Genomic DNA, 20808 nt, shown 5'->3' on the forward strand with positions numbered 1-20808 from the left:
GAACTGAAACTAAATGACTGTTAGTTCGTTATCCTGAACTGAAACTAAATGACAGTCTGTTAGTTATCCTGAACTGAAACTAAATGACTGTTAGTTATCCTGAACTGAAACTAAATGACTGTCTGTTAGTTATCCTGAACTGAAACTAAATGTCTGTTAGTTATCCTGAACTGAAACTAAATGACTGTCTGTTAGTTATCCTGAACTGAAACTAAATGACTGTTAGTTATCCTGAACTGAAACTGTTAGACTGCCTTTAATCTAAACTCATCTTCAGGAACGAGCCCCATATGTTGTAATTGAATTATGTTGTGTCAATCTATATTCAATTTGCCCTATAATAACTCTTTAGCAGAATTAAATTTCTCCCAGAGCATCATTACTCTTGTGTCTGACTAATTGAAGTACAGACAAGATATAGAATAAGGGGAGGAAGAGGAGGGAGGAGGTGGGGGAGGGGGAGGGAGAGGAGGGAGGAGGGAGATGAGGGGAGGGAAGAGGAGGAGGTGGAGGGAGGGGAGGAAGAGGAGGGAGGAGGGGGAGGGAGGAGGTGGGGAGAGAGGAGGAGGAGGGAGGGAGAGGAGGTGGAGGAGGGGGAGGAGGAGGGGGAGGAAGGAGGTGGAGGGAGAGGAGGGGGAGGAGGAGGGAGAGGGAGGAGGTGGAGGGAGAGGAAGGGGATGAGGGTTTCAATTTGGGACAAAAACCAGTCTCTGGAGAGAGAAGTGATGCTTTCCAGGGAGCCTCTCTAGTCGCTCTGAGACAGTGATCAGACAGGCAGAAACATTCAAGTCTGGATCTGCAATGCAACCCTATTCTCTATGTAGAACAGTCCTGTTGACGACCCTATTCTCTATGTAGAACAGTCCTGTTGACGACCCTATTCTCTATGTAGAACAGTCTTGTTGACGACCCTATTCTCTATGTAGAACAGTCCTGTTGACGACCCTATTCTCTATGTAGAACAGTCTTGTTGACGACCCTATTCTCTATGTAGAACAGTCCTGTTGACGACCCTATTCTCTATGTAGAACAGTCCTGTTGACGACCCTATTCTCTATGTAGAACAGTCCTGTTGACGACCCTGTTCTCTATGTAGAACAGTCCTGTTGACGACCCTGTTCTCTATATAGACCAGTCCTGTTGACGACCCTACTCTCTAGGAATAGCTGGGTGCTGCTGCTCATCTGAACTCTGCTTCCATCCCTCTATCTCTCTCTCTCTCTCTCTCTCTCTCTCTCTCTTGGTCTCTCTCTCTCTCTCTCTCTCTCTCTCTCTCTCTCTCTCTCTCTCTCTGTCTCTCTCTCTCTCTCTCTCTGTGTCTCTCTCTCTCTCTGTGTGTCTCTCTCTCTCTGTGTGTCTCTCTCGCTGTCCCCCTCGCTCTTTCCCTGTCCCCCTCTCTCTCTCTCGCTCTCTCTCTCTCTCTCTCTGTGTGTCTCTCTCGCTGTCCTCCTCGCTCTTTCCCTGTCCCCCTCTCTCTCTGTCTCTCTCTTGCTCTCTCTGTGTGTCTCTCTCGCTGTCCCCCTCGCTCTTTCCCTGTCCCCCTCTCTCTCTGTCTCTCTCTCTCTCTCATTCTTTCTCTCTCTCTCTGTCTCTCTCTCTCTGCCTCTCTCTCTCTCATCCTCTCCTGGCTCCCCCCCCCCCCACTAGATGTGTGTTTTTGATCGCTTCACTTCAGATGTAACTGACCGGTTCAGGGACACCAACAGTTTGGGTACCAAGAGGTTCTCTCGTTACGTATCCATTAAAGAAGTCGGTCATTTCCTCGGTTCACAAAACCTCACGGCTTTTATTGATCATAGAGGTTCCGAAGGATCAAAGTCAAGCACTCTCAAGGAGAAGAGAGAAAAGTCACTCTCAAGGAGAAGAGAGAAAAGTCACTCTAAAGGAGAAGAGAGAAAAGTCACTCTCAAGGAGAAGAGAGAAAAGTCACTCTCAAGGAGAAGAGAGAAAAGTCACTCTCGAGGAGAAGAGAGAAAAGTCACTCTCAAGGAGAAGAGAGAAAAGTCACTCTCAAGGAGAAGAGAGAAAAGTCACTCTCAAGGAGAAGAGAGAAAAGTCACTCTCAAGGAGAAGAGAGGAAAGTTTGACTTGTTTCTCTAAATACTGTAGTGTGTTATGATGACAGCAGTATTGTTAGGACTGGTACTAATATTCTCCCTCAGTAGTTAAGACCACAGATAACATAGCTGTTAATTTACAGTAGTTAGGATAACATACCTGTTAATATACAGTAGTTAGGATAACATACCTGTTAATATACAGTAGTTAGGATAACATACCTGTTAATATACAGTAGTTAGGATAACATACCTGTTAATATACAGTAGTTAGGATAACATACCTGTTAATATACAGTAGTTAGGACCACAGATAACATACCTGTTAATATACAGTAGTTAGGATAACATACCTGTTAATATACAGTAGTTAGGACCACATATATCATATCTGTTAATATACAGTAGTTAGGACCACAGATAACATACCTGTTAATATACAGTAGTTAGGATAACATACCTGTTAATTTACAGTAGTTAGGATAACATACCTGTTAATATACAGTAGTTAGGACCACAGATAACATACCTGTCAATATACAGTAGTTAGGATAACATGCCTGTTAATATACAGTAGTTAGGACCACAGATAACATACCTGTTAATATACAGTAGTTAGGATAACATACCTGTTAATATACAGTAGTTAGGACCACAGATAACATACCTGTTAATATACAGTAGTTAGGACCACAGATAACATACCTGTTAATATACAGTAGTTAGGATAACATACCTGTTAATTTACAGTAGTTAGGATAACATACCTGTTAATATACAGTAGTTAGGACCACAGATAACATACCTGTTAATATACAGTAGTTAGGACCACAGATAACATACCTGTTAATATACAGTAGTTAGGACCACAGATAACATACCTGTTAATATACAGTAGTTAGGACCACAGATAACATACCTGTTAATATACAGTAGTTAGGATAAAATACATGTTAATATACAGTAGTTAGGACCACAGATAACATACCTGTTAATATACAGTAGTTAGGATAACATACATGTTAATATACAGTAGTTAGGACCACAGATAACATACCTGTTAATATACAGTAGTTAGGACCACAGATAACATACCTGTTAATATACAGTAGTTAGGATAACATACATGTTAATATACAGTAGTTAGGACCACAGATAACATACCTGTTAATATACAGTAGTTAGGATAACATACATGTTAATATACAGTAGTTAGGACCACAGATAACATACCTGTTAATATACAGTAGTTAGGACCACAGATAACATACCTGTTAATATACAGTAGTTAGGACCACAGATAACATACCTGTTAATATACAGTAGTTAGGATAACATACCTGTTAATTTACAGTAGTTAGGATAACATACCTGTTAATATACAGTAGTTAGGATAACATACCTGTTAATATACAGTAGTTAGGATAACATACCTGTTAATATACAGTAGTTAGGACCACAGATAACATACCTGTTAATATACAGTAGTTAGGATAACATACCTGTTAATATACAGTAGTTAGGACCACAGATAACATACCTGTTAATATACAGTAGTTAGGACCACAGATAACATACCTGTTAATATACAGTAGTTAGGATAACATACCTGTTAATTTACAGTAGTTAGGATAACATACCTGTTAATATACAGTAGTTAGGACCACAGATAACATACCTGTTAATATACAGTAGTTAGGACCACAGATAACATACCTGTTAATATACAGTAGTTAGGATAACATACCTGTTAATTTACAGTAGTTAGGATAACATACCTGTTAATATACAGTAGTTAGGATAACATACCTGTTAATATACAGTAGTTAGGATAACATACCTGCTAATATACAGTAGTTAGGACCACAGATAACATACCTGTTAATATACAGTAGTTAGGACCACAGATACCATACCTGTTAATATACAGTAGTTAGGATAACATACCTGTTAATATACAGTAGTTAGGATAACATACCTGTTAATATACAGTAGTTAGGATAACATACCTGTTAATATACAGTAGTTAGGATAACATACCTGTTAATATACAGTAGTTAGGATAACATACCTGCTAATATACAGTAGTTAGGATAACATACCTGTTAATATACAGTAGTTAGGATAACATACCTGTTAATATACAGTAGTTAGGATAACATACCTGCTAATATACAGTAGTTAGGACCACAGATAACATACCTGTTAATATACAGTAGTTAGGACCACAGATACCATACCTGTTAATATACATATATACTGACTCTGTTGTGATAGTATTATTGCTAGGAGATAGCTAGAACATTTGGCTAGAGACACATAGCATTGGATGATTTATGGATTGTTCCCTCGTTCCTGGTGTCCTCTCTCTGCCCACCAATCATGTGTTTAGTGGTTGGTATAAAGCTGTAGCAGCTGCTTGCCAATGTGTCCTCTCTCTGTCAGTTTAGCCAGTGTTTCTCTCTCTCTCTCTCTCTTTGTTTCTTTCTCTTTCTATCTCTCTCTGTCTCTCTGTGTCTCTGTCTCTATCTCTTTCTATTTCTGTTTGTCTCTCTCTTTCTATCTCTCTGTCTCTCTGTCTCTCTGTGTCTCTCCTCTCTCTCTCTCACTTTCCTCTCTCTCCTCCCTGTCTCTCTCTCTTTCCTCTCTCTGTCTCTCTTTCCTCTCTCTTTCCTCTCTGTCTCTGTCTCTCTCCTCTGTCTCTCTCTTTCATCTCTGTCTCTCTCTCCTCCGTCTCTCGCTCTCTCCTCCCTGTCTCGCTCTCCTCTCTGTCTCTCTCTTTCATCTCTGTCTCTCTCTCTCTCCTCTCTCTCTCTCTCGCCTCTCTGTCTCTCTCTCTCCTCCCTGTCTCTCTCTCCTCCCTGTCTCTCTCTTTCCTCTCTCTGTCTCTCTTTCCTCTCTCTTTCCTCTCTCTGTCTCTCTCCTCTGTCTCTCTCTTTCATCTCTGTCTCTCTCTCCTCCGTCTCTCGCTCTCTACTCCCTGTCTCTCTCTCCTCTCTGTCTCTCTCTTTCATCTCTGTCTCTCTCTCCTCTGTCTCTCTCTCTCCTCTCTGTCTCTCTCTCTCTCCTCTCGCTCTCTCTTTCCTCTCTGTCTCTCTCTCTCTCCTCTCTCTCTCCTCTCTCTCTCTCTTTCCTCTCTCTCCTCCCTGTCTCTCTCTCCTCTGTCTCTCTCTCTCCTCTCTGTCTCTCTCTCTCTCCTCTCTCTCTCTTTCCTCTGTCTCTCTCTCTCTCTCCTCTCTCTCTCTCCTTTCTCTCTCTCTTTCCTCTCTCTCCTCCCTCTCTCTCTCTCCTCTCTGTCTCTCTCTCTCCTCTCTCTCTCTTTCCTCTCTGTCGCTCTCTCTCTCCTCTCTCTCTCTCCTCTCTCTCTCTATTTCCTCTCTCTCCTCTCTGTCTCTCTCGATGCAGACAATGTTTTTATTGAGCGGATGGTCAAGGGGGGGGTCGGAATATCATTACAAATAATTAGTAGACTGCAAATCGTTTGTTTGTTTTTTGGCTCAGAAAACATGGCCAAATAAAATCACCTGGGGGCCAAATTCGACCCGCGGGCCACCAGTTGTGGACCCCTGAGATACAGCATAGTGACTGAGGCTCTAATGAAAAGCTCAGTTCTATTGTTGAATAGATGAACTCAGCATCCCACAGCTCTCTCTACATTACAATGGCTGTGTCCCAAACGGAACCCTGTTCCCTATATATATTTCTCCACCATAGCCCTATGGGCCCTGGTCAAAAGTAGTGCACTACATAGGAAATAGGGTGCCATTTTGGGAAGCAGACTATTGTCTGGCTGACTGGCTGACTGGCTGACTTATTTTACGTTAGCCTTGCCCCATAGGATGAAGGTAAGACTGAGTCTAGGTTTCGTGTTACTGGTTGGAATTATTTTTTGTTTTGGTTTGAGATGTTATTTGTTTAAAGTTTTAATCAACAGTTGGTTGAGAACTGAAAGCGTGTTTTAAGGATGTACTGCTGCGGCTATTCCGTTGTGATGAAATGTTTCGTCTGGCCGTTTCCTGTCCGTTTCATGATCTTCTATTCAGGTCTAATTATAGAAGAGTCTTTCATGATCTTCTATTCAGGTCTAATTATAGAAGAGTCTTTCAGGATCTTCTATTCAGGTCTAATTATAGAAGAGTCTTTCAGGATCTTCTATTCAGGTCTAATTATAGAAGAGTCTTTCAGGACCACACGACAACTCAAAGTACACACAGAGCTCTGATCGTATATGACATCATCTCCTCTGATCGTATATGACATCATCTCCTCTGACTGTATGTGACATCATCTTCTCTGACGGTATATGACATCATCTCCTCTGATCGTATATGACATCATCTCCTCTGATCGTATATGACATCATCTTCTCTGACGGTATATGACATTCTCCTCTGATCGTATATGACATCATCTCCTCTGATCGCATATGACATCATCTCCTCTGATCGTTTATGACATCATCTCCTCTGATCTCCTCTGATCGTATATGACATCATCTCCTCTGACAGTATATGACATCATCTCCTCTGACTGTATATGACATCATCTCCTCTGACGGTATATGACATCATCTCCTCTGATCGTATATGACATCATCTCCTCTGACTGTATATGCCATCATCTCCTCTGATTGCATATGACATCATCTCCTCTGATCGTATATGACATCATCTCCTCTGATCGTATATGACATCATCTCCTCTGACGGTATATGACATCATCTCCTCTGATCGTATATGACATCATCTCCTCTGATCGAATATGACATCATCTCCTCTGACGGTATATGACATCATCAACCACTGATCTGGGACCAGGCTGTAACACTGATCTGAGACCAGGCTATAACACTGATCTGGGTCCAGGCTATAACACTGATCTGAGACCAGGCTATAACACACCCACTGATCTGAGACCAGGCTATAACACAACCACTGATCTGGGACCAGGCTATAACACTGATCTGGGACCAGGCTATAACACTGATCTGGGACCAGGCTATAACACTGATCTGGGACCAGGCTATAACACAACCACTGACCTGGGACCAGACTATAACACTGATCTGGGACCAGGCTATAACACTGATCTGGGACCAGGCTATCACTGATCTGGGACCAGTCTATAACACAACCACTGATCTGGGACCAGGCTATAACACTGATCTGGGACCAGGCTATAACACTGATCTGGGACCAGGCTATAACACTGATCTGGGACCAGGCTATAACACTGATCTGGGACAGGCTATAACACAACCACTGATCTGGGACCAGGCTATAACACTGATCTGGGAACAGTCTATAACACTGATCTGGGACCAGGCTACAACACTGATCTGGGACCAGGCTATAAGACAACCACTGATCTGGGACCAGTCTACAACGATCCCACTAATGTCGATCCCTCTCCCTGTCTGTCTCTGTATCGTCCCACCAGTGATCAGCTGTGTTGACCCAGGTGTTCCTGCTAATGGTCTGAGGTTTGGAGAGGACTTCACTGTGGGCCACAACGTCACCTTCATGTGCCAGCCTGGCTACCTGATAGAGGCAGGCGGGGCCACAACGCGCACCTGTACCCACAATGGCACCTGGAGCGCCACCACGCCCATCTGCAAAGGTACGACATCTGATGATGATGATGATGGTGTGATGATGATGGTGGTGGTGGTGACGATGGTGGTGATGATGAAGAGTATGGTGATGGTGAAGATTATGGGGATGATGGTGATGATGATGAAGATAATGATGAAGATGAGGGTGATGATGAAGAGTGTGGTGATGATGATGATTATGGTGATGATGGTGGTGATGATGAAGATAATGATGAAGATGAGGGTGATGGTGATAATGACGAAGATGAGGGTGATGATGATAAGGGTGATGATGGTGGTGATGATGAAGAGTGTGGTGATGATGATGAAGATAGTGATAATGATGATGATGAGGGTGATGATGATGAGGGTGATGATGGTGGTGATGATGAAGAGTATGGTGATGATGATGATTATGGTGATGATGAAGATTATGGTGATGATGAGTGTGGTGATGATGATGAAGATAGTGATAATGATGATGATGAGGGTGATGATGATGAGGTTGATGATGATGACGATGGTGATAATGATGAAGATGAGGGTGATGATGATGAGGGTGATGATGATGGTGGTGATGATGAGGGTGATGATGATGAGGGTGATGATGGTGGTGATGATGAAGATAATGATGAAGATGAGGGTGATGGTGATAATGATGAAGATGAGGGTGATGATGATGAGGGTGATGATGAAGAGTATGGTGATTATGGTGGTGATGATGAAGATAATGATGAAGATGATGGTGATAATGATGAAGATGAGGGTGATGATGATGAGGGTGATGATGGTGGTGATGATGAAGAGTATGGTGATGATGATGATGATATGGGTCCTCTCAGATTACAGGAATGAAAATATGTCACAAAGCCATTTTATTAGATGTTATTAAAATTCCGTTAAACTTTCCCCAAATTTCCTGATGTCCCAGAAATCCTGTTTTTAAGGATTCCTGAATTTCCTACATATTCCCTCGTAATTCCAGGATTCTTTCAACCAGGATGACTCGAAAACTCACGTCTCTCTTTGATACCAAAGAAGGATTTTAAGAGAAAGTCCCAAGTTGTATGGTTTTATGTCAACTGTGCGTCAGGCCCAAGATGATGACAACGACGAGTGAAGATGCTCGACTCTCTATATAACACACATTATTAAACAGCTACAGTATTGTAATGTCAGAATCAAACGCCTGGCTCCTCTTCTGTTCTGGTTGGATGAACATTCAACGTTTCTATACCCGTTGAGGAAACCCTACTTCCATGAGCGCTGAAGCAGATCACATTTATTACAGGAGAGAAGAAATAGATTTACGTATTTGGCAACAAAGTCCCAAAACGAAATGGTTTGCATGTCAAATTGGCTCCCTGTGTATTGTATAGTGCCCTACCCGAGCCCTACCGGAGCCCTACCCGAGCCCTACCCGAGCCCTACCCGAGCCCTACCCGAGCCCTACCCGAGCACTACCCGAGCCCTACCCGAGCCCTACCCGAGCCCATCCCGAGCCCTACCCGAGCCCTACCCGAGCCCTACCCGAGCCCTACCCGAGCCCTTCCCGAGCCCTACCCGAGCCCTACCCGAGCCCTACCCGAGCCCTACCCGAGCCCTTCCCGAGCCCTACCCGAGCCCTACCCGAGCCCTACCCGAGCCCTGTTTGAAGGTAGTGCACTATATATAGGGAAAAGGGTGCCATTGGGCTCTGGTCTAAAGTAGTGCACTATATAGGGAATAGGGTGCCATAGGGCTCTGGTCTAAAGTAGTGCACTAAATAGGGAATAGGCTGCCATAGGGCTCTGGTCTAAAGTAGTGCACTATATAGGGAATAGGGTGCCATAGGGCTCTGGTCTAAAGTAGTGCACTAAATAGGGAATAGGCTGCCATAGGGCTCTGGTCTAAAGTAGTGCACTATTTAGGGAATAGGGTGCCATTTGAGAGGTACACAGTATCGTGTTCACATTAAGTACTGCAGTGGCGCCCGGAAGGCAGCGAGCGGCGAGCGGCGTGGACAGACAAGGCAAATGGGACACGGTTGCTAAGGAACAGATCCCAGCAATAAAAGAGCACAGGATAGCCATTCACACACACACACACACACACGCACGCACACACACACACACACACACACACATCTGTCTACCCTCAGTGTGTCGACGATCTGTCTACCCTCAGTGTGTCGATCATCTGTCTACCCTAGTGTGTCGATCATCTGTCTACCCTCAGTGTGTCGATCACCTGTCTACCCTCAGTGTGTCGATCATCTGTCTACCCTCAGTGTGTCGATCATCTGTCTACCCTCAGTGTGTCGATCATCTGTCTACCCTCAGTGTGTCGATCATCTGTCTACCCTCAGTGTGTTGATCATCTTTCTGCCCTCAGTGTGTCGATCGTCTGTCTACTCTCAGTGTGTTGATCATCTGTCTACCCTCAGTGTGTGGATCATCTGTCTACCCTCAGTGTGTTGATCATCTGTCTACCCTCAGTGTGTCGATCATCTGTCTACCCTCAGTGTGTCGATCATCTGTCTACCCTCAGTGTGTTGATCATCTGTCTGCCCTCAGTGTGTTGATCATCTGTCTACCCTCAGTGTGTCGATCATCTGTCTACCCTCAGTGTGTTGATCATCTTTCTGCCCTCAGTGTGTCGATCGTCTGTCTACTCTCAGTGTGTTGATCAACTGTCTACCCTCAGTGTGTGGATCATCTGTCTACCCTCAGTGTGTCGATCATCTGTCTACCCTCAGTGTGTTGATCATCTGTCTACCCTCAGTGTGTGGATCATCTGTCTACCCTCAGTGTGTCGATCATCTGTCTACCCTCAGTGTGTTGATCATCTTTCTGCCCTCAGTGTGTCGATCGTCTGTCTACTCTCAGTGTGTCGATCATCTGTCTACCCTCAGTGTGTTGATCATCTGTCTACCCTCAGTGTGTCGATCATCTGTCTACCCTCAGTGTGTCGATCCTCTGTCTACCCTCAGTGTGTCGATCCTCTGTCTACCCTCAGTGTGTCGATCATCTGTCTACCCTCAGTGTGTCGATCATCTGTCTACCCTCAGTGTGTTGATCCTGTTAATCTACCATGACTGGTGTTAATATCAATGGAGTTAGTTACTGTAGGTGACACCAAGCAAGATTTGGTGCTGGGATCCCGAGATTACACTCCTACATATCTCACTCACTCACTCACTCGCTCACTCACTCACTCACTCACTCACTCACTCACTCACTCACTCACTCACTCACTCACTCACTCACTCACACACTCACTCACTCACTCACACACTCACTCACTCACTCACTCACTCACTCACTCACTCACTCACTCCAAGTGGCCTCAGACAGAGTTCTTATTAACATGGCATCCTCTCACACACCCAAGCAGTCTTCCTCTCACACAACCAAGCAGTCTTCGTAGTAACATGCTATCCTCTCACACACCCAAGCAGTCTTCGTAGTAACATGCTATCCTCTCACACAGCCAAGCAGTCTTCGTAGTAACATGCTATCCTCTCACACACCCAAGCAGTCTTCCTCTCACACACCCAAGCAGTCTTCGTAGTAACATGCCATCCTCTCACACACCCAAGCAGTCTTCGTAGTAACATGCCATCCTCTCACACACCCAAGCAGTCTTCCTCTCACACACCCAAGCAGTCTTCCTCTCACACACCCAAGCAGTCTTCCTCTCACACACCCAAGCAGTCTTCGTAGTAACATGCTATCCTCTCACACACCCAAGCAGTCTTCCTCTCGCACACCCAAGCAGTCTTCCTCTCACACCCCCAAGCAGTCTTCCTCTCACACACCCAAGCAGTCTTCATAGTAACATGGCATCCTCTCACACACCCAAGCAGTCTTCGTAGTAACATGACATCCTCTCACACACCCAAGCAGTCTTCCTCTCGCACACCCAAGCAGTCTTCGTAGTAACATGCCATCTTCTCACACACCCAAGCAGTCTTCCTCTCGCACACCCAAGCAGTCTTCCTCTCACACACCCAAGCAGTCTTCGTAGTAACATGTCATGCTATCTGTTCCATTATTAAGTCTTCCTGTGGTGGTCTGCTGGATAGATCCCTGAACGTATTGCTCTGATTGTGTGTGTGTGTGTGTGTGTGTGTGTGTGTGTGTGTGTGTGTGTGTGTGTGTGTGTGTGTGTGTGTGTGTGTGTGTGTGTGTGTGTGTGTGTGTGTGTGTGTGTGTGTTTGTGTGTGTGTGTGTGTGAGTGTGTGAGTGAGTGTGTGTGTGTGTGTGAGTGAATGTGTGAGAGAGACAGAGAGACAGAAAGCACCTGCAGGCAATAATCCTGTCAGGGACTCAGACTGACAGGCCAGGCAGCCCAGTTCAACCCTTAACCAAGCACACCTAGACAGACAGCTCAACTCTACCAGCCTGGTGTTGAGGAGTCAAGTCCCCTGCAACTCAACTCAGACAGACTGGTGTTGATGAGTCAAGTCCCCTGCAACTCAACTCAGACAGACTGGTGTTGAGGAGTCAAGTCTCCTGCAACTCAACTCAGACAGACTGGTGTTGATGAGTCAAGTCCCCTGCAACTCAACTCAGACAGACTGGTGTTGAGGAGTCAAGTCCCCTGCAACTCAACTCAGACAGACTGGTGTTGAGGAGTCAAGTCCCCTGCAACTCAACTCAGACAGACTGGTGTTGATGAGTCAAGTCCCCTGCAACTCAACTCAGACAGCCAGGCCATCCCTCATCTATCCCAGCTGTACCTAGCATGACTCAACAGACAGTCCATCCCTCATCTATCCCAGCTGTACCTAGCATGACTCAGACAGCCTGTCCATCCCTCATCTATCCCAGCTGTACCTAGCATGACTCAACAGACAGCCAGTCCATCCCTCATCTATCCCAGCTGTACCTAGCATGACTCAACAGACAGCCAGTCCATCCCTCATCTATCACAGCTTTGCCTTGTTCAGTTCAGACAGCCAGTCTTGTCAGCCAGTAAACAGCCTGGTGGTGAGGAGTGAGGAGGGTCCAATCTCTCTTACCTCAGACAGCCAGTCTTGTCAGCCAGTAAACAGCCTGGTGGTGAGGAGTGAGGAGGGTCCAATCTCTCTTACCTCAGACAGACAGTCTGCTGTGCACCCAGTCTGGTATTGAGAAGTCACATCCCATGGTTCCAGAGCTCCACCTCTCCATACTATACAGACTGTGTGTCGGCTGGGACCAGGTTTCCTCATCTCTCTGCTAGCTGCAGACAGACAGTGTTGCAGTCAACCTGACACGGTTGAGTCTCGCCCCAGAGCTCCACCTCTCCATACTATACAGACTGTGTGTCGGCTGGGACCAGGGTTCCTCATCTCTCTGCTAGCTGCAGACTGACAGTGTTGCAGTCAACCTGACAGGGTGGAGTCTGACCCCAGGCCTTCACCTCTCTTGTCTGTAGACAGGGCACCTGATGGAGGCCTGAGTGAGACTGCTGCTGTCAGTAACACTTCTACCAGTAACCTCTGACCTGTGTGTAGTAGTCAGTGAGAGGGATTCTACCATTAACCTCTGACCTGTGTTTAGTAGTCAGTGAGAGTGATTCTACCATTAACCTCTGACCTGTGTGTAGTAGTCAGTGAGAGTAATTCTACCAGTAACCTCTGACCTGTGTGTAGTAGTCAGTGAGAGTGATTCTACCATTAACCTCTGACCTGTGTTTAGTAGTCAGTGAGAGTGATTCTACCATCAACCTCTGACCTGTTTGTAAAGCCAGAGGGGCTGTTGTTATAGTGCGATTAGTCCTGTTCCATCAAGAATAGAACAGATATTCTACATCAAGAATAGAATAGATATTCTACATCAAGAATATAATAGATATTCTACATCAAGAATATAATAGATATTCTACATCAAGAATATAATAGATATTCTACATCAAGAATATAATATATATTCTACATCAAGAATATAATAGATATTCTACATCAAGAATAGAACAGATATTCTATATCAAGAATAGAATAAACCGACATTCTACATCTAGAATAGAATAGAACAGATATTCTACATCAAGAATATAATAGATATTCTACATCGAGAATAGAACAGATATTCTACATCAAGAATAGAATAGATATTCTACATCAAGAATATAATAGATATTCTACATCGAGAATAGAACAGATATTCTACATCAAGAATAGAACAGATATTCTACATCAAGAATAGAACAGATATTCTACATCTAGAATAGAATTGAACAGATATTCTACATCTAGAATAGAACAGATATTCTATATCAAGAATAGAATAAACCGACATTCTACATCTAGAATAGAATAGAACAGATATTCTACATCAAGAATAGAATAGATATTCTACATCTAGAATATAATAGATATTCTACATCAAGAATAGAACAGATATTCTACATCAAGAATAGAACAGATATTCTACATCAAGAATATAATAGATATTCTACATCAAGAATAGAACAGATATTCTACATCAAGAATAGAACAGATATTCTACATCAAGAATAGAACAGATATTCTACATCAAGAATAGAACAGATATTCTACATCAAGAATAGAATAGATATTCTACATCAAGAATAGAACAGATATTCTACATCAAGAATAGAACAGATATTCTACATCAAGAATATAATATATATTCTACATCAAGAATATAATAGATATTCTACATCAAGAATAAAACAGATATTCTACATCTAGAATAGAATTGAACAGATATTCTACATCTAGAATAGAATTGAACAGATATTCTACATCAAGATTAGAATAGATATTCTACATCAAGAATAGAACAGATATTCTACATCTAGAATAGAATTGAACAGATATTCTACATCTAGAATAGAATTGAACAGATATTCTACATCAAGATTAGAATAGATATTCTACATCAAGAATAGAATAGATATTCTACATCAAGAATATAATAGATATTCTACATCAAGAATAAAACAGATATTCTACATCTAGAATAGAATAGATATTCTACATCTAGAATAGAGTAGATGTAATATTTGAACTTTTCCACTGTTCTGTTCCTATAGTTACCAGCGTAGAAATAGAATGAGAATCCTTGTTAATCATTCTAATTCTACCAGTGGCCTGTGTGCCTGACTTAGTCAGAGAGCCAGAGAGGCTTCTATAGAGGCGCTGCTATAGTGCTGTTCCCTCCTTCCCATCTGCACTTCTTACCATTTATTTTATTTCTGGGTAAATTAATAAAAATCAAAGAGACCTGGAAAGATGTGATTATTAATCTGGTACTCTGTATTAATGGGACAACTACTAAAGTTAAACTGGAAACAGGGCTGTTATTAAGCATCGTTCAGCATCAAATTCTGACATAATGTGTTGCGTGTCACACCCGGGTTCAAATAGTATTCGAAATCGTTGAAATACTTTTCAGCATTTGCCTGGAGGGCCAAAAGTGGCGAGGTTTGCCCTTTTATTCTGGTTCTATTGCATTAGACAAGCTCAGTCAAGCACAGATACAGTATCTGAAATGATTTTCAGATCGTATTTCATCCCAGGTCTGTTCTGTATGCAGATTGCTTCACAGAGACCATCTCCCTCGATGCCAATCAGAGGCAAGCAGCCACAACATCTTAAAGGTGGAATACAGTTTATTCATGACAGATTTGTATTTATCTGGCCGCTCAGGAGCAAAAAAAAAGGGTAGAAGAAGAAGAGGTGAAAAAAAGGGTAGAAGAAGAAGAAGTGGAAAAAAGGGTAGAAGAAGAAGAGGTGAAAAAAAGGGTAGAAGAAGAAGAGGTGAAAAAAAGGGTAGAAGAAGAAGAAGTGGAAAAAAGGGTAGAAGAAGAAGAAGTGGAAAAAAGGGTAGAAGAAGAAGAGGTGAAAAAAAGGGTAGAAGAAGAAGAAGTGGAAAAAAGGGTAGAAGAAGAAGAGGTGAAAAAAAGGGTAGAAGAAGAAGAGGTGAAAAAAAGGGTAGAAGAAGAAGAAGTGAAAAAAAGGGTAGAAGAAGAAGAAGTGAGATAATTATGATCAGTTTGAGACGGAGGTGGAAAAACAATCCCGTCTTCTATATCAGACCATCCTTTTTGTTTCTGCATGATTACCTTTAACTTCTAGACGGTGAGGTTCAGACAGGGTGATTTTTGTTGATTTGGGACACAGGCCCTGATACTGTCATGATTCCGGGCAGCTGTCATCCTGTCCGAGACAGCCAGGCAGGCTGGGATATGCTGCTGATTGATATTGGCTGATGGAGATATGCCAGGTTGTAGCTAGGCTGTAGCTAGACGGAGAGTGACACATTCAAAGCTGAAGCCAGCAGGATTCCTGAGTCTAGGGATCCTCAGGTTTTTCTTTGGCATGTTCAGCTAAGATGCTCTAATACCAGCCAGCGAGGCTGCTTGGGGTTTAGGGAAGTTTTACAGTTCTACTTCATTTAATTCAGTGTCTGTCTGTCTGTCTGTCTGTCTGTCTGTCTGTCTGTCTGTCTGTCTGTCTGTCTGTCTCTGTCTGTCTCTGTCTGTCTGTCTGTCTGTCTGTCTGTCTGTCTGTCTGTCTGTCTGTCTGTCTGTCTGTCTGTCTGTCTGTCTGTCTGTCTGTCTGTCTGTCTGTCTGTCTGTCTGTCTGTCTGTCTGTCTGTCTCTCTCTCTCTCTCTCTCTCTCTCTCTGTCTGTCTGTCTGTCTGTCTGTCTGTCTGTCTGTCTGTCTGTCTGTCTGTCTGTCTGTCTGTCTGTCTGTCTGTCTGTCTGTCTGTCTGTCTCTCTCTCTCTCTCTCTCTCTCTCTCTCTCTCTCTCTCTCTGTCTGTCTGTCTGTCTGTCTGTCTGTCTGTCTGTCTGTCTGTCTGTCTGTCTGTCTCTCTCTCTCTCTCTCTCTCTGTCTGTCTGTCTGTCTGTCTCTCTAACTCTCTGTCTGTCTGTCTGTCTGTCTCTCTCTCTGTCTGTCTGTCTGTCTCTCTATCTCTCTGTCTGTTGGATGTTTTGGAGGTAATTGTGGATGCTGTGTTGTGAATACTGCATGTCATTATTATTGTAATAATCTGGGTGACTCGGTGAATCCGACTGTGGCATCTCATTCTGCAACCAGCTGGATATTTATATTTATGGATGTAATTTAGATGAAGTGTGTGAAATGGTACCTTATATAGTCCACTCCCTGTCTGACAAGGGAAGCATAGGGCTCTGGCTAAAAAATGGAATAGGGAATAGGAGACCGTTTGGAACACAGAGAGAGAGAGACTTTCTGAAGGACTCGAGAGAAACACAAAGAAACTCCCTGTTGTTGGACTGTTGTTGGACTGTTGTTGGACTGTTGTTGGACTGTTGTTGGACTGTTGTTGGACTGTTGTTGGACTGTTGTTGGACTGTTTATTTACTCATTACCGGTCAAACAGACATAAAACAGTTATTGATTTTATTTTTTTTAATAAATGAAGTTTTCTGAGCAGCTTGGGACGTCGTGTAGAGTTCCGGGGGTCTGAAATCTATTGACACGTTTGATTAAGACTGAGATAAATCATTCCAATACAGAGCCAAATGTTACGTTTTAATTATAATTATGGAATTATAGTATTTTATACTAATACAATTATTCAGAGAAAGATATTTAGTCAAATAAAACAATATTTTATTTTTTCTCTCTCATTAATTTAGGGGTCTAAATTATTGACGGCCCCCCCTCCCCCGAAATATTCTGTATTCAGGAGCTACACGCTAGATGCATAAAGAAATGTTAGGGATTTATTATAAGGAACAAAGAACCTAACCAACCGTTCAGTACAGGGTTTAGTTAGTTTATTGTTCAGTGTTTCATGAAGGTCATGCCTCCTCATGCATCGCCGCGGCAACTAGAGATGCTGAGGGGGCTTCAGCACCGCCTGAAAAATGTATAACACAAACAATCATTTTTTGGAGCAAAAATTATTTGTGTTCACTAAAGTAGTGCACTGGACCGTTACTAGTCCTGTATTAGTGGACCTTTACTAGTCCTGTACTAACAGACCTTTACTAGTCCTGTACTAACAGACCTTTACTAGTCCTGTATTAACAGACCTTTACTAGTCCTGTATTAACAGACCTTTACTAGTCCTGTATTAACAGACCTTTACTAGTCCTGTAGTAACAGACCTTTACTAGTCCTGTATTACTAGTCCTGTATTACTAGTCCTGTATTACTAGTCCTGTATTAACAGATCTCTACTAGTCCTGTATTAACAGACCTATTTAGACGTCTGCAATGCTTTCTTCTTCCCCATAGGGCTCTGGTCTAAAGTAGTGCACTATATAGGGAATAGGGTGCCAGGGGGTTCTGGTCTAAAGTAGTGCACTATATAGGGAATAGGGTGCCATAGGGCTCTGGTCTAAAGTAGTGCACTATATAGGGAATAGGGTGCCATAGGGCTCTGGTCTAAAGTAGTGCACTATATAGGGAATAGGGTGCCAGGGGGTTCTGGTCTAAAGTAGTGCACTATATAGGGAATAGGGTGCCATAGGGCTCTGGTCTAAAGTAGTGCACTATATAGGGAATAGGGTGCCATAGGGCTCTGGTCTAAAGTAGTGCACTATATAGGGAATAGGGTGCCATAGGGATCTGGTCTAAAGTAGTGCACTATATAGGGAATAGGGTGCTATAGGGCTCTGGTCTAAAGTAGTGCACTATATAGGGAATAGGGTGCCATAGGGCTCTGGTCTAAAGTAGTGCACTATATAGGGAATAGGGTGCCATAGGGCTCTGGTCTAAAGTAGTGCACTATATAGGGAATAGGGTGCCATAGGGCTCTGGTCTAAAGTAGTGCACTATATAGGGAATAGGGTGCCATAGGGCTCTGGTCTAAAGTAGTGCACTATATATAGGGAATAGGGTGCCATGGGGATCTGGTCTAAAGTAGTGCACTATATATAGAGAATAGGGTGCCATAGGGTTCTGGTCTAAAGTAGTGCACTATATATACGGAATAGGGTGCCATAGGGCTCTGGTCTAAAGTAGTGCACTATGTAGGGAATAGGGTGTCATTTGGGATCTAGACTTTCTCTCACAACAGTAAATCCTAGTCAGATAAATGCTCTCACACACACAATATAATCTACAGAGATCTGCTGTGTCCTATAGTTAGATACAAGGACCACTGAACTAGCATCATTCTATAGGGTCACACTATCATCTACAGAGATCTGCTGTGTCCTATAGTTAGACACAAGGACCACTGAACTAACATCATTCTATAGGGTCACACTATCATCTACAGAGATCTGCTGTTAGATACAAGGTCCACTGAACTAACATCATTCTATAGGGTCACACTATCATCTACAGAGATCTGCTGTTAGATACAAGGACCACTGAACCAGCATCATTCTCTAGGGTCACACTATCATCTACAGAGTTCTGCTGTGTCCTATAGTTAGACACAAGGACCACTGAACTAGCATCATTCTATAGGGTCACACTATAATCTACAGAGTTCTGCTGTGTCCTATAGTTAGATACAAGGACCACTGAACTAGCATCATTCTATAGGGTCACACTATAATCTACAGAGTTATGCTGTGTCCTATAGTTAGATACAAGGACCACTGAACTAGCATCATTCTATAGGGTCACACTATCATCTACAGAGTTCTGCTGTGTCCTATAGTTAGACACAAGGACCACTGAACTAGCATCATTCTATAGGGTCACACTATAATCTACAGAGTTCTGCTGTGTCCTATAGTTAGACACAAGGACCACTGAACTAGCATCATTCTATAGGGTCACACTATAATCTACAGAGTTATGCTGTGTCCTATAGTTAGATACAAGGACCACTGAACTAGCATCATTCTATAGGGTCACACTATCATCTACAGAGATCTGCTGTGTCCTATAGTTAGATACAAGGACCACTGAACTAGCATCATTCTATAGGGTCACACTATCATCTACAGAGATCTGCTGTTAGACACAAGGACCACTGAACTAACATCATTCTATAGGTTCACACTATCATCTACAGAGTTCTGCTGTGTCCTATAGTTAGACACAAGGACCGCTGAACTAGCATCATTCTATAGGGTCACACTATCATCTACAGAGATCTGCTGTTAGACACAAGGACCACTGAACTAACATCATTCTATAGGGTCACACTATCATCTACAGAGTTCTGCTGTGTCCTATAGTTAGACACAAGGACCGCTGAACTAGCATCATTCTATAGGGTCACACTATCATCTACAGAGATCTGCTGTTAGACACAAGGACCGCTGAACTAGCGTCATGAAAGGTGACAGACGTGTTGATTATTGTTTTCCTCTGAAACTGGCAGTCTTCTCTAATTGCTTTGTTTATCCAGGCCTTAACTTTGCCTGTCTCTCGTTCGTTCCGCCCCGTCTGCCCACCCAACTGTCTACCTGTCTCCTCAATGATTGATTTACCCCTAAAAAAAAAAAACTATGATTAACACATTCTCTGAAATTCTTTGGATTTACCAATAATATATTACATTTTTCAAAAACAAACTTTTCTATTGTTCTATCAAGAGTTGCCAAATGCATCTTTCCATCCTCTCTCTCCACAGTGGTGACCTGCCCTCCGCCTCCTCCCATCCACAACGGGCTCCTGGAGGGCTCCGTGTTTGAGTGGGGTACCAGCGTGAGCTACAGCTGCCTGCCCGGGTACGAGCTCTCCTTCCCGGCTATCCTCACCTGTGTGGGCCTGGGCTCCTGGAGAGGAGATCTGCCTCAGTGTCTTCGTGAGTCAACACAACAAACACCTTCATGTTTTAAAGATACAGGTTTGCAACTCTACAAAGAGGTTAGGAGATACAGGTTTCCAACTCTGCACAAAGAGGTTTAAAGAAACAGGTTTCCAACTCTGCACAAAGAGGTTTAAAGAAACAGGTTTCCAACTCTGTACAAAGAGGTTTAAAGAAACAGGTTTCCAACTCTGCACAAAGAGGTTTAAAGAAACAGGTTTCCAACTCTGCACAAAGAGGTTTAAAGAAACAGGTTTCCAACTCTGTACAAAGAGGTTTAAAAAAACAGGTTTCCAACTCTGTACAAAGAGGTTTAAAGAAACAGGTTTCCAACTCTGTACAAAGAGGTTTAAAAAAACAGGTTTTCAACTCTGTACAAAGAGGTTTAAAAAAACAGGTTTCCAACTCTGCACAAAGAGGTTTAAAAAAAACAGGTTTCCAACTCGGTACAAAGAGGTTTAAAAAAACAGG

At 43.0% G+C, this 20808-nt stretch overlaps 1 protein-coding gene across 1 annotated transcript in view; it reads left to right on the forward strand.

The window, feature by feature from the left end:
• Nucleotides 1-20808, forward strand: part of LOC110512917 (CUB and sushi domain-containing protein 3) — a 523013-nt gene that overhangs the window by 468319 nt on the left and 33886 nt on the right. The window contains exons 60-61 of the mRNA XM_036934833.1: nt 7497-7676; nt 20161-20334. Of these exons, the coding sequence (XP_036790728.1) occupies nt 7497-7676; nt 20161-20334 (354 nt within the window). The remainder of the gene's footprint in view (nt 1-7496; nt 7677-20160; nt 20335-20808) is intronic.

The sequence above is a fragment of the Oncorhynchus mykiss genome, chromosome 2 (genome assembly GCF_013265735.2).
Source record: "Oncorhynchus mykiss isolate Arlee chromosome 2, USDA_OmykA_1.1, whole genome shotgun sequence".
Taxonomy (NCBI): domain Eukaryota; kingdom Metazoa; phylum Chordata; class Actinopteri; order Salmoniformes; family Salmonidae; genus Oncorhynchus; species Oncorhynchus mykiss.